Raw genomic sequence first — 14,356 nt, forward strand, 5'->3', positions numbered from 1 at the left:
AAAATATATTAGTTTTCACCTTATTGAAGTTTCAGATGGAGACACCAAATTTCTAAAACATTCGCCACCCTCCAGTGCAGGTGCATTTCGTAGCTCTGCTGAATATGTTTGGAATTAAGGCAAACCTTCAACAATATACAATTCTTTACAATGAATAGGAAATAAATACTGAAAGCCAACCTCCATCTAATCCACCCAAGATACTTCTAATGCGTTGGTCGGAGTTACGTAAAATGCGTTTCCGCCTCCTTTCGCGTATCCGTGAAATAGTCGTGCTTTCAGATTTCAACAGCATATTAAGAGATGTCTCCTCCATCCTGAAAATTTCCGTCGTTGGGTATAGGAATGATGAAATAGGTGATGTGAAAATTAAACCGAATACACCTTGAACCGATTACAAACGTCGCAATAGATCAACTTATAATTTAGAACTGTATTTCTGCAACAGCAGTGAATATAACACTCTATAAAACAAGAAAATTGGATTTACACCACAGAGTATTTAATAAAACCAATTTTCAAAACACTAACGGCAAATTTCATAAATACATAATGAAGATACAAAAATAAGAACAGCACAAAATTTGTACTAAGAAACTTACAAGAGTGTGACAAAGAAGAGTGAATTCTATGTTTTTTAAATATTAACGATAATAAATGCAAAAATGTGTTCAAAATTATTGTTGCAAACAAAACTACTTTTTGGTTGTGGGACGGAGCAGACCTTTCAACAGCTTCACATTCTCTGAGAAATGGCTGGAGGTAGAAATAACTGTACATGGCTAATGGGACAATATAAAACTAACCTATTCCACACTGTCATATGAAATTAGGTCTTTTTATGTTTCTAACCTCAAAACCAATGAATAAATTCAGCTGTTATGATTTGCCTTCGGAAGTCTCATGTTTAGCAAAGTCCAGTATAAAGCTTAACCATCAAAGGGAAACGTTGCACTAAAAGTCTCGCCACAACTCACAAATACTTAGGAATTTTGCAGTGAAATCACATCTTTCTTGTGGAATCCAAAATTTGTGCGATAACTGGAACAACTTCTTTGTTTCCCCGATATCGAGCGTGAATTTTTTCAAGCACGATAAACAATTTCTTCTCAGCAGCATAATTCGCCGCTTCAATTGGCTTTCTGTAATGCCTTTTCGTATTAAAAAAGCAAAAGCGTAACAATGTATTTCTTTTGATAGCATAGAAACGTTATCAGAAGAAATCATGATATATATATATTATAGTAATGAGGTTTGTTCATTTTTTGAGAACGAAAGAGACTCCATAAATTGACTGATTACTATGTTTCTATAACGGTATGCTAGTTTCTTAATAAAAACTTTTAATATGAACAAAATAAGTAAAAACTAACTCCAACAGCAGCAGGCTTTCAACCACATCAATGGGATTTGTAAGTTTCCCGATGAATGATCTACATAGAGACTCATTTCCATAAGTTGCGCAAGCTTCGATAAATGGCTGGAAATAATTTATTTAACTTTTTATTTAGCATTTTAACAAATGAAAATAAGTATAAAAGAAAAGGCTATGATACAGTACTGTGATCATTAGAATAATGTAGCATGAAAGAGTACAATTTGGTTTACCATGTGACTTGCGAGAACCTTTTTCGATCTGAATAAGCTTTCAAGATGATGCCATAATTTATTTCGAGCATAGCTTTCAATCTTCCACATGTACCATCTACAAAACGAATTTCGAAACTATGATGAATGCTTAAAATTTCATTATGGTATCGCTTTTTGTAATGCCTAGGCATCATTTTGAACAAGCAGCAAAATCGTCCAAACAACTGTCACTTGGCGAAACTATGAAAACAATTAAATATGATCAACTCAACTATGCAGAAGGGCCTTTTATGAAACCTAATATTATTAGAGTTTCATGCAAATCGTGGTTAGTTGATACTTCCTTCCATTTTTACGAAAAAACTTTAGTTTTAAGACCAATAGTCTCATTATTACTGATTAACCAGAACTGCTCCAAACTTTTTTTTAGTAAGATTTGGGATGCACGACTAAAACGAAATACAGCAACGCACCATAATGAGACGAGTTGAATTACTATAATTCTTATTAAATGACAATCAATTTTTTTTTTTTAAAATGTAAAACACTTTATCAAAAAACAAAAAGCAAAAGCATACGCTTTCTCAGTTAATTTAAATTTCTTCCTCAGCAATTCCGCCAAATTATCTTCCCGATGTCCCACGGCCCACATGTAAACACATCTAACACTCGTTCTGTCAACATCATTAAAATCAGGTTTTCTGTCCAAAGTTTCGCATATACTAAATAATTCCGCTGTTTCAGCAGCCAACTGAGCTGTCGTATGTTCCTAAAAAACAAAACTTCTGAATATGTTAAAATACCAATGATTCCAGTCATTAGTTCATTATAATATTAGTCATTTGTGTTCTCAAAGCAAAATGAACGGTACACATACTCTCAGCTTATTCAAACTCATCTCTGCTTTCAACAATCCTTCCACTTTATCCTTATTATCAAAAGGATTCCATGGCGTAGATTCGGACTCCTTCAAGTAGTATAACGATTGACGAGCAAAGTCGTCTTTCTGCATATACAACGCCAGAAGATGACGAGGTGCTTCCTCCTGTAAAAACTCCTTTCAAATATAGAACGCAGCTCAAATGATTATTAAAAGAAACTTTTGTTGACTGCATTATCGTTACCTTTAGGTAATCCTGATAGAGACAAAGGACCTGTGGTAATTTCAGCACAAGGTGATCGATGACTTCCTTCTTTTGCGTTCTTTTCAAATAAGTTAAAACGTAATGTACTGAAATGCACTAACTACTTTAATCGTAACAATTCCAAAAGTCTTTCGGTGTGTATGTCACATCAGCTTCAAATAAAATAGTACGTTTATATGGTAAATGTGCTAATAAAAACCAGAATGGGATTAAGCGCACTTACAAAGATCCGGCTGCTGACTTTTTGCAGCCTTTGCTAAAGCCCGATCAATTTTATTCAACTTCATAAGCATTTCGACCTGTCTGTTAAGACATGTTTCCCTATCCAGCAAAAGTTCAGCTAATTCATTTAAATTGGCACCAGCAGCTTTCATTGCGACATCTATAAGAATACATGCCATAACTTTATGACACGGAGCATTAAAAAGATCTCAAGTTACAAATTTAGATGCTCCAAGAAGATATCTAACCTGCAAAGCTAACTTCAGGATAATTTGTAAATTTGCTAACAATTGTTTCTGATAAGGCTTTAAAATCGGGCATTTTCCCTACTTCTTTTGCCGCTTTCGCCATTTCTACCTGAAGAAAATAAACAAACATTCGTTCAAACATAAAACATAAAAACAAAATCAATTGAAAACAAATACATTCTAAAGCAACAAAAGTTTAGAACTCAAACCACTGAAAACAGAGAAAACGGACATAAAAAATGGAGAATGAAACAAAGAAAAAGCACTCTTTTATCAAGAAACTACCTTCTTCAATGCCCAATGAGCCAATACTCTGTAAATTCCATTTTTCGAAGGTACCTTCATATATTTACTAATGGTTAATGCCAAAGGCCACTGACCCAAATCTGTAAGGCGATCAACCACAGCACTCATTTTCAGCTCCTCTGACCTGAAACAAATGATTTCATAACATAAATCCTTTTAGCAGGAAATCTCAACCATATATATAGTATATAGAGCTAACTATATATATACATTCTTGAATCGACCTACAAATAGCAACTGGACTGATACTTTTTAATACACATGACTGAAACTTTTGAAAAACACAGTAATTAATCAGAAAATATCCTTAGAACTACAACTTAACTGGAAAATAAGTTTTAACATGGACTTTCTTAGATATTTATGAGTTCTATTTCAATCTCAATTAAGACTGCCAGTCGAACGAACGCATTCAGTAGTGCATTGAATCACAGAATGAGTGGACTGAATAGTAAAATAATATTAAAAGAACAAATATTACAGTTTTCCCCACAACTTAGATGTAGTTTCTCAAATATATACGTTAGATCTTTGTGCATAAAGGCGTTTGATCATCTTATGAGGATCTTTTGAAACAGAAACTAAAAGGCCGTTGTAAACACACAAAGAAAGAATACCGTAATAAGATTGAACTCGACGTAGTAAGATGTTCAGTTTAAGTTTCAGTTTCAGTTTTTTTTTTTTTTTTTCCTCCTTTTTTGGCTTTTTAAACCATCTCCTATAAACTAACCCACTTGTTCACATAATTATTACCCCATAATGAAATTTTACTCGCGTCATTCCTTAAGAGCTCAGAATCAATTCATACTAATTTTTCAGAGGTACTGTTTTGTCCTTCGTAACTTTTACAAGTTGGAATGATCGACATGTTCGATATTGATGAGAAACAGATTTACAATTCCACGTCTGCTCAGTGACAATGAAACTCATTCCCACTATATGATAAAGCAGTTTTATTCTTTCTTCATATATCTGCTACAATCGTCAATAGTTTTTTGTAAATTCAGGCATAGTGTCGTAATATAAATTCGTTATTTTTGTACTATATAATACTACCATTATGAACATTATGTTAATATCAAAAACTTACTGCGCAAATGATAATGCCATCCCGATATACGGTTTTCGAAGAAAGTTCAGCACTCTGATAACACGGCAAATGTCAACAAACTGTGAAGCATCCTGTCGCCGCAACAGTGACTTCCCAAGAGATGCTGCCTTAATACATGTTTCATAGCATACGGAGCTTGAGGAAATTATCTACTACACTATCAGATGTTTTCACTTTTCAGTTCATAAATATAATCTTCAATTCTTTATGACACCAACTCTCAGCATTTTCTTTTGCGAGATAGTATCAAACTGATGCGCTGCAGCCAAAAGACATTGTTGTACAGCCTTCTCCATTTGATCTTCTGCAAAAATATAGGTGAAAAGGAAAAAGCCACAGCAGCAAACAACGTGAATGTTCCAGCCTAAAAAAAAATAAAACATGTTTACGTACTCATAAGCACTCACCAATCATGTTTATATACTCATAAACACCATACGTTCCTTCTATGAGTTTCTCTGAAGCTTCGTATAAAATGGCCCCAGGTTCCGGTGATGCGACACCCAGTACATCACCAACTGCGTCTGTAATATAGATACACATAAGAACTTGAAATCAGCAGAAAAACGTATTTGACATTGCGAATTCATTATACAAGTATAATTTTGATTACTAATATAAAATATAGACAACAAAGTTTGTGGTAGAAATAATGTCAAAATTGCATCGAATCAACAGAACATTAGCAATATTACATAATATAACGATAACCAGAAAGTAATCAGAACATGTAGAAAAATAATTTTATGTCACATTCAGTCATATTTTGCATAATCAAATCAAGCAAAATTAAAACAACGAACGTCCATGATAAAAAAACTCAATTCCTGTATTAGAAGTGCAAATTGTGTACACTAACTTTGGTATTCATACTGTAACGTAAAAAATCGTGGTTTTCACAATGCAGAAGATAAAAAAAAACTGCACAATTCAGCTGGACATCATGCTTTAAATATATGCTTGCGAAAAAAGAAAAAAAAAAAAACCTGGTACTTGCGATAAAAGAACAACTTCATTTGCAGTGAAAACTTTAATACCATCAAGCTCCATATCGATTTCCACATAATTTTCGAAATCATATCTGTATTTTCAATAAGAAGGAATAATGAAATCTGGATATGGATTGTAACGCTTCTTTTTAATTTGATTTACAAAGGAAAAATGAAGGCACATGAAGATTATTTGACTTTAATTCCTCTTCTCTTTTCATCCCATTACTAGAAAGCAGAAAAGAAATTGAACAAAAATTAAATTGTGTCAATGAATATTCTTAAACTTTTAAACGACTTACACATGCGTCTCCGAGCATAAAGAAATCAAGTATAAGGATTTACGAGCACGTTTCAAAGCTAATACCTCACTGCCACACCTAAAAGGATGGTTGATTGTCATCCAAAAATTTTAATAACCACTGGAACCAATTCAACTACCTTGGCCTCATTTATCTTATGTCTCATTTTATGGTGTGAGCAGTTTTAAAACTAACCAAGTAAGGCTAGATGTTACGATCGAGTCACCAGCAGTAAGAAGAGATAAAGTAGAAAGAAGTGAAAAATCTGAATCAATAATCTGAACAACAAAGCTCGAATGAAGTAGAGTCATTCGAGAACTGTCCCAATTTGGAACAATATTTATGTATTCTCCATGATCGAATTTCCATGAAAGATCCTGAGAAGAGATCGAATTTCCATGAAAGATCATAAAATATGCTTTGGAAAATAAAGCAGGAAAATAAACCACTAAAGCAATGGAAAAAAAAAAGCAAACCAGAAGATGTGGTGCAAGCCCTTGCATGCCCGCATAGAAGGCATTACCAATAACAAATAAAATAGTTACTTGTACAGATGTAAGCACATTCCAGGCAGATGGATGACTTGCTTCTACAACAGATTATTGATTTCCTCCTCATTCATATTAGAATGAATGCAAGAAGCCTTTTTCTTAGAGCAGTTTATTTCTTTGATAAATGTTAATCGACCATTGTTTAAGAAGCCTTTCACCTCGTTAAGCAGAAAAATTAAAATATAAATCAATTGGGCTTTTCTAGTAAATATGATATCCATGACTAATTTATTAAAAAAAAAAAAAAAAAATACTTGCAACATCAGGAATGCGCCATGGAATCGCTTCCATAACCGAATTCACCGCATAGATCCTATTATTTTCGGAAAGAACTGCTAAACCTGCATTACCGACTCCTCCATGATATATACGTGTTTCAGTAACGGTAATCTCCTAAATACATCTGAAGTGAAAAAATAACCTGCCCTATATATGAAAATTACTCATATAAAAAAAGTAAAACAGACAACCTCATCGATCATGAATTGATACTTGAGCTTGCCAAGGGGAGTGTAAACAAGAACACGACCACGAATATTGACAATTACAAGCTGAATTTAAAATAGAATAAGCGGAACTTTAGACAAGAACTGGAAGTAACCAAAAATGCAACTTAAACATTTCTTCAAAAAGCAAGAACGGTGAATCTTACTCTATGACAACGAGTCCAATACATGGAATGAACATTGTGGGCTTTGAAAGTTGAAAGTTTTTTTCCTGAGCTTGTTTTTATCATAACACTCCAGAAAGAAGTATCTGGTACTGCAACAGCTGGAAAACACTATCTTGTGCAAATTGTTTACATCATAAATTCACTACTGCAAGCATGTCTCAATGCAAAAAGGAATGTAATTATCCACTTAGCTAGCTATTAAACTTCATAACATCCCATGTTATACTGATACTGTCATATGCTTTCCCCACATGACTGAGGAAAGGAAATTCTCTGTCGAAAGTGCCAAACCGACCTCAGAAGTTAGTTCCAACCGCAAAGCAAAGATGAACAAGTTGGACAAGATCAACAGAGACTAATATATTACCTACGACTTGAAACTCTATAATGAATATTTACTCGTTTGACTCGAACATAACGTGAAAGACGACAATAGCCTTCGTTCCAAGATGGTGAAGAAATTTAGTGAATATCAAAACGATACCTACAGGACCTCCATAAGGAGAAGATGCGAACAGACATTTGTCACTGATATCATAACAGGTATTTTTGAATAAAATGTTGCTCCTGAAACATTTTCCTGACCAATACAAACCAATACACGTCTTCTAAAGCTGCATAGTAGAAATCATTCAGAATTTGAAACTGCAATGGAATGATCTTATCTTATTCTAGTTTACTTCGCTATATTCCCACTTATCTCTGTTTTAATTAATTGGAATAGATGAAATGAAAAATGAGGACCTTATTTTGACAGGACTGAGATATTTCCAGTCGCTTATTTCGGACTTCATTAAAGTTTACCGTTGAACATTAATGCACTGCCGAATATATGAAATCGGTGACGTGCACTTGACAACCACAGAAAAGCCTCGGAAGCTAAAAAGGATTTAATGAATTCTCCACACATAAGTTTACCAAATATTTCATATGACGCTGCGATTGCACTACTGAGTACTCTCAAAATCTATAATTTGATCTATAAGACTCACAAAAGAAACAGAAAACGCCTTTAAACATATCAAACTCCTTCGCAAGGCTAGTTCGTTAACAACGGATTCACAAAAGGGTGGAGAACGAGTTATATACACTTAACAAATCTTCGCCACGCGGCTTCACTCTCTCACTTCTCTCCACCCATCACATTTTATCGTTTTGTCCATATGAAACTGTCATTGGGCTTGGCAGCGATTTAGCAGGTTCGCGGAGGTAGTTGAGGTTTGTTGCGGAGGAGGACTAGTTTTGTTGAGTTCCTGGTCACTCCTTTGCTTGTGACCTTTGTTTGCTCCCTATATTGATGAATAAGAACACTTGTCAACCTCTATTAGGTGTGAAGTTTCAGTTTGGATATGGAAAGCTATTAATGTCCAGAAAAGCACACCATTACTGAAAGGAAATTAGCTCGCTTGGCATGTTTTTGTTCTGATCATATAGTTCTTTTTTTTCTAGTTGACTTTCCACAAACCCTTAAATATGCACTTGTATTTTCTTCTCTAATAGATAAGCATTTCATTTAATTCATGTTTGCTGTCAGGATGTATGTTTAGTTCTGGCTGTAATATTGCGAAAAGTGCAGAAGGAGATCGGATGAAAGTTAGTTTATTTTTCAACAAAACGGATAATCTGAGCAGAAGAAATGATTGCTGATATGTCGTCACAATATGTTACAAGTAGTGGTATGTCGTAAAAATTATCTACTTAAAAGGAATATTTTGTGCTAATGGTAGATATTTTTAAAGTTAACATATACTTGTCTCTGGTTTGATATGTAATATACCTATTTATCATATATTAGCACAAATCTCATAAATGATATGTCTGCAGTAGCTGGGCGCCCATTTCAATGTGCCGATTGTTCTGCCGCAGATCCTCAATGGGCTTCCTTAAACAGAGGCGTTCTTATTTGTTCGGAATGCTGTTACATCCACAGAAATCTTGGTTACTTTTTGTAGTTTTTTCGTTATTTTTTATTAAAGGTTATTTATTCGTTAGGTTGGTGTGTAGTTACGGCTATTGCAAAAATCCCGGATTAATGAAGGTGTCACTGAAGTGTTCCAATAAGCTGACATGCATTTTTTATTGCTTTGCTAGCTGCATTTATTGATAGTTGTAGATCACATCAAAATTATGCAATTGATATTGCAATAGATGAGAGTGTGACTCAAATTAGTGTAAACTCGACCGACTTCAGTTACTGAAATCATGCTTATGTAACTAAGTTGCATACTGGCTGAAAAGTTTAGTAGTTAGTAGTTACTGCGTGAATGTGATGTCGATTTATCTGAAGTAATTTAATGATTTTGTGTGACTGAGTATGAAAGTTTTTGCAAGGGGTACAAATGATGCATACAGTTACGTTTCCATGTTTTCAATGTGAATGTACAGGTCGTCATATCAGCCATGTTCGTTCAATCAAAAAAGGAGCTTGGAATAGTAGTCAGCTAGAATTGATGTATGTTTTATATTCTAATGGTTCAAATAATATTTGGGAACATTCGCTTCTCGATCCTCAGTCTACCAATAAAATTCGAAGAAAACCGACACCTCAGTGAGTCATCACTCTGAAATTTCTATATTCTAGCTGTCGTGTTTTTAGCAAATTCCCTAGAAATGATTCATTTTGCTGTTTTTCTGAGCCACTTAGTATGTGAAACCATATGTTTTAATGAATAGATCTTTGAAAGTTTGAAAACGATTTTTGTTACTACAATGGATAAGCTGATATTGGGATTGGAAGTAATTAATCGACAAGATTGAAATTTGCTAAGTGCAGGGAAATATTTTCTGAAAAGATCGATGTCAACCTTTATTTTATGTTTTTTACATTTTTTATTGATAAAACAATTCTTGTAGTGACCCTGTTCTCCCCATTAAAGAAAACTTTATCAAAGCAAAATATGCACAAATGGCTTTCGCTCTGCGTCCAGCAAAAGATGATAATTGTATTAGTCAAGATGATTTAAATCGCCAGCTTTGGTCTTGTGTAAGGACTTCTCATGTGGAAACAACTATGAGGTATATATAGGATTTGTTGAAGAAGAATGAAATAATATATCCCATTCATACTTTGTGGAATTTTTTAGCACAGGATTTTCGTGGTATTTATATTTTTATATGCAGATGGGGGTGCGTTTATGGTTTTTGTGCACTTCAAACTAATTCATCATATGTTTTAGGTTATTAGCATTGGGTGCTGATCCGAATTACACAGATCCCGAAAAGCATAATACACCCCTCCATGTTTCAGCCAAAGAAAATCAAGCTTTGCAGGTTCCTTTTTTTTTTTCACACTGATTTACAATTATTGCTTTATTTATCAGTTAATTTCTAGTGCAATATTCAGGTTGAATTACTTTGGATTTATGGAGCTGATCCTGCACAGTTGAATGCCATAGACTTGACTCCTTCTCAAGTGGCAAAGCTTGAAAATCATGTAAGTTTTATTTAATAGGATCTCGCTTATTGATTACGGTACTCAATTGTTATATAAGACCTTTTGCGATTATCTGTCGAACATGTGAAGTTTGTTGGTGGTGACTCACTAATTTCTCATTTCTCCGAAGTTTCGTTTTGATGTACAAGTTCGGTTAATTTATCGATCCTTTTTAATTAGTCCATTCCACTGCTTCACGGAGAGGAACGAGGTTGGCATTCCTTGTTTAGCGGTATTATTTCTTTAGATCGAACTCGCTGCAAGACTGGAACAACTCCAGTTTGAAGTTACCAACCGTTTGACAATGTTTTTATGTGGACGACGACCAGATCACTCTAAGCAACAGTATTTTTTGATTCCAGAGTTGGCAGGACAGTACACTGAAAATGTGCAAATGAAATCAGCTCGACGACGTCTTCGTTCTCTTCCTTCGTATTACTTTGAACGTTTTGTTCAAGATGTTTATGATGAGGTTGTATTTTCGCATTTGTTCTTTTTTTGTTTCTAATTTTCAAATGAGTTTCAAACAAATTTGAATTAATAGGTAGATCGCCGAGAAACAGTAACGGCTTGGAATGCTGTCATTCAAGGAATCCAGCCCTTCTCTCTAGGAAATGATCACTGTGTCGCTGTTTTTTTGCCGGTATTTTTTTTAGCGATTTTCTGAAGGTTTGCTAAGTAATTGTTCTAGTCATAGGTGCATATTATGTTATCATATTCCAGTTAAACTGAATTCAGTTTCTTTTTTTGAGCAGTAAACTTCTCAACAGTGAATCTTCTCTATTTATTGTAGCCCAATCCTGAATTATCAGCTACACGTAATCAGCTCCGCCAAAAACTCGCAAAATGTGATGTGCGAGGATTTGCAACATTAATCATAGATATTCTCAGTGAAGCTAAACGAAGGTGAAGAAAGGGAACGAGTTTTACTTTTTCCCTCCATTTTTAATGTATGCATTTGTATAACACCCTTTTCCATGAATAAAAAGTAACGTTTTCTCTGGACCATATTTATCATCTTAAATTAAGTAAGCTAGGTTTCTAAAATATGCGATTCTAGATATTACGGCTTGCCACTAAAAAATGATACAGATGATTCTGCCGAAAATCTATTGAAAAAAACTTCAGATAGTATGGACCGTTTGAATATCAGTTCCATGGGTACTTCCGAGTATCTTTTTCGTATATTTTATTTCTGTAATTGTATTTACATGTTTTTTGTATGTGGGATTTATTTTATCCTTTTATTAAGTTTATTTTTGTTTATCAATATCTTCTTACTAAGCTTGCTCTTTTTTCTATATATTGTATGTTACAGATATTTTACGTCATTTAGTGAACAAGATTATAGAGACTATGACGAGGTTGCTGACAGCTTGCAGAATGGAAAGTGGCGTACTTCAGGAAGTACTAGGTCCTTTCATCGCTTTTTATTGTGTTAGGGAATTTTTTTTCCTTTAAAACTACTTTTTATTCATTTCGAACTTGAATTATTCCTAACAAAGATAATAAATTAAGGAAATCATCAGAAAGAAAAAGCGATGATAGTGGTGACCTATTGCAAGAGACGGGTCCTGTCATGATTGACGATTTTTTGGAGCTCAAAGAAAAATTAGCGAATACCGAAGGCACGCTCGCTGCTGTTCAGCAAACAAACACACAGATTTTAAGGTTAATATAACTGAGTTCTATGGAAAGTTGGAAATGAACGGAAGTCTTGATGATAAGAAGCACGATCTTTTCTGTAAAAAAAAAAAAAAAAAAATAAAACAACATTGATATTTTGTCACATTAACTTACATGATGATTGTCACGTCATTGCTTTTATACATTTTCACTTTTAATTTCAGAATGCTGACGCATTTGCAGTCTAATATTGATCGTTTAAATGCGGATAATGCAGATGTACACGACCAGCTTAAAAAAGTGAAAACCACTTGTTCGCAGGTGTTTTACTTAAAAATTAAATTTTAAAATATTCCTAAATCACCTTCCAGAACCTTAATATGATTTTTTCTTATGAATCAATCTCATTTCTAGTTTTTTGCTACAATATTTTACTAGTACTAATCATCTCGTTGTTTCTGAATGCTTATATACCGAGATTATTTTAGGCAGTGGGTAGACGGCGTTCATCTCAATCTCCAGCTCTCTCTCCCGGAACCTCAGTCTCAACTTCCGTTCTAGGCAGTAAGAATATAACTTCAACTTACCATGCATCTACTGAAAAATCAGTCACTGGTTAGTCTATATCTATTGGCTGTGCTTTGTGAATGTTGCTTACTGAGTATTTTATTTTCTATATTTGTTTGAATTTAGCATCACAAAATCCTGATATGCATGGTGCTTTTGGTCGTGCCAGTCGTCGCCATGGCTTAACGTCCTTAATGAATACTACTGGCAGAACAATAGCACAGCACCGTTCGTTTTCACTAAGGCAGGGCACGGTGCAACAAACAGAATACAGTAGTGGAGTTGAAGGTTTAGATCCACATTTTGGAATTTCATGTTGTGAGAAGACTGATTTATTAAATGCTGTTGACGAAAGAACTGAAGAAGAAAGAATGCGGAGTTCGTATCGTAGTATTGGTGGTAAATTATTTCTTTATTGCTCATTTTTATTTTTTTTGGATCAAGGAAGTCTTGAAAAGTTATGGAGAAAAGTCCCACTTATTTTTATATTTGATCTTGAAGATATATGGATATTCAAAAATTCATTGCAATAACTGATGATAATCTTTCTCTGATACTATATGTTAGACTTGAAAACAATATTGTATAATTCCCGATGTTTTCGAGAAATGCTCTCTTAATTTACCCGAACATAAATTGAAAATTTTGACGTTTCATCGTTATATAAAACTTTCCTTTGTTGGCTTTACTTTGCTTTGTGCAACACATTATATAGCGCCGGGTTTCAAGCACGATATTTAGTGATAAATCTGAGGCTATGCAAACATAAACGATATCCAACTTCGGACATTTGCAGCATTTACCGACAATTTAATAGCAGAAACAGAACAGCTAACACATGCGATTAAGCTACTGTTAACGGATGCACAATATGGACAGTTGCAGGCGCGTGCACCGGATCACGCTTATTCAGTTTGTTTCTTGCTTCCATAATTTCAGTAAATCACGTTGTATTTATAGACACTGAGAAGCGGATAAAGTTTATATTCACTTTGATTTTCTGTCCTTCTTACTGTTACATTGAAAGCAATTTATAATTTACAAAATATATACTAGGTCACCTGATTGTTGCCCGTGGTGTATAGATTATTTCAGGTTGCTATACTGATAAGTCGTATTTTAACCATTATTCCGGAGGAACGGCGTACTCCTGCAGTTGAAACGTGCTTGCAGAGAATGTCTGATTCAACAGTTATTTTATCTGCCAAGTGTAATGCACCAACGTTCAGCGTAAATGATACATGTGCTGCTGCATTCGCTGTCGCTAATTCCGCAAAACAACTATTAGTGAACGTTCATCAATTCTAATCTTGGTATTGAACAACTTGTACTTTCGTTCTATTACAGTGTCTGAAGTATGATCAGAGATATTACACATGGTGCGATAAAATGTGATTTTGAACTTTTTAGTACCTTTTGTCGTAACAATAAAAATTTTATGAGATGCGGAATGCGTACCTTTCTTTTCATTTTATCAAGCATTTTATGTCAGTTCTAGTTTTTTTGTCATATTCAAAATATTTTTTATGGAGGGGAAATGAGTTCAAATGTCATCTGTAATTATTTTTCAAGAAGTAAATGGAAGAACTGAAG

The 14,356-nt window shown here is 34.2% G+C and overlaps 2 protein-coding genes across 3 annotated transcripts; one reads left to right on the plus strand and one right to left on the minus strand.

Moving 5' to 3' along the window:
- Positions 1-15: 15 nt before the first annotated feature.
- Bma-vps-16 (Uncharacterized protein) lies at positions 16-7,931 on the minus strand (the record flags this gene model as incomplete). The annotated part of the gene is made up of 23 exons (XM_001899132.2): positions 16-98; positions 181-317; positions 1,008-1,142; positions 1,374-1,480; positions 1,609-1,705; positions 2,169-2,359; positions 2,468-2,635; positions 2,715-2,821; positions 2,959-3,117; positions 3,206-3,314; positions 3,491-3,635; positions 4,602-4,729; positions 4,841-4,926; positions 5,030-5,146; positions 5,609-5,703; positions 5,914-5,991; positions 6,109-6,290; positions 6,390-6,502; positions 6,719-6,857; positions 6,935-7,015; positions 7,117-7,235; positions 7,622-7,704; positions 7,882-7,931. 23 exons carry the CDS (start codon positions 7,929-7,931, stop codon positions 16-18), a joined length of 2,709 nt encoding a protein of 902 aa, XP_001899167.2.
- An 842-nt stretch (positions 7,932-8,773) lies between these two features.
- On the plus strand, positions 8,774-14,071 carry Bma-git-1 (Uncharacterized protein; the record flags this gene model as incomplete). Of its 2 annotated transcripts, none has more annotated exons than XM_001899131.2 (17): positions 8,774-8,813; positions 8,962-9,075; positions 9,523-9,685; positions 9,991-10,152; positions 10,314-10,407; positions 10,481-10,570; positions 10,818-11,042; positions 11,115-11,213; positions 11,364-11,476; positions 11,631-11,741; positions 11,889-11,984; positions 12,089-12,241; positions 12,421-12,517; positions 12,685-12,811; positions 12,890-13,162; positions 13,560-13,675; positions 13,859-14,071. In XM_001899131.2, 17 exons carry the CDS (start codon positions 8,774-8,776, stop codon positions 14,069-14,071), a joined length of 2,286 nt encoding a protein of 761 aa, XP_001899166.1. The 2 variants fall into 2 exon arrangements, with proteins under 2 accessions (XP_001899166.1, XP_042929779.1); XM_043073845.1 differs by having other exon boundaries at positions 11,922-11,984.
- Between the last annotated feature and the right edge of the window lie 285 nt (positions 14,072-14,356).

The sequence above is a fragment of the Brugia malayi genome, assembly GCF_000002995.4.
Source record: "Brugia malayi strain FR3 genome assembly, contig: Bm_v4_ChrX_scaffold_001, whole genome shotgun sequence".
NCBI lineage: Eukaryota > Metazoa > Nematoda > Chromadorea > Rhabditida > Onchocercidae > Brugia > Brugia malayi.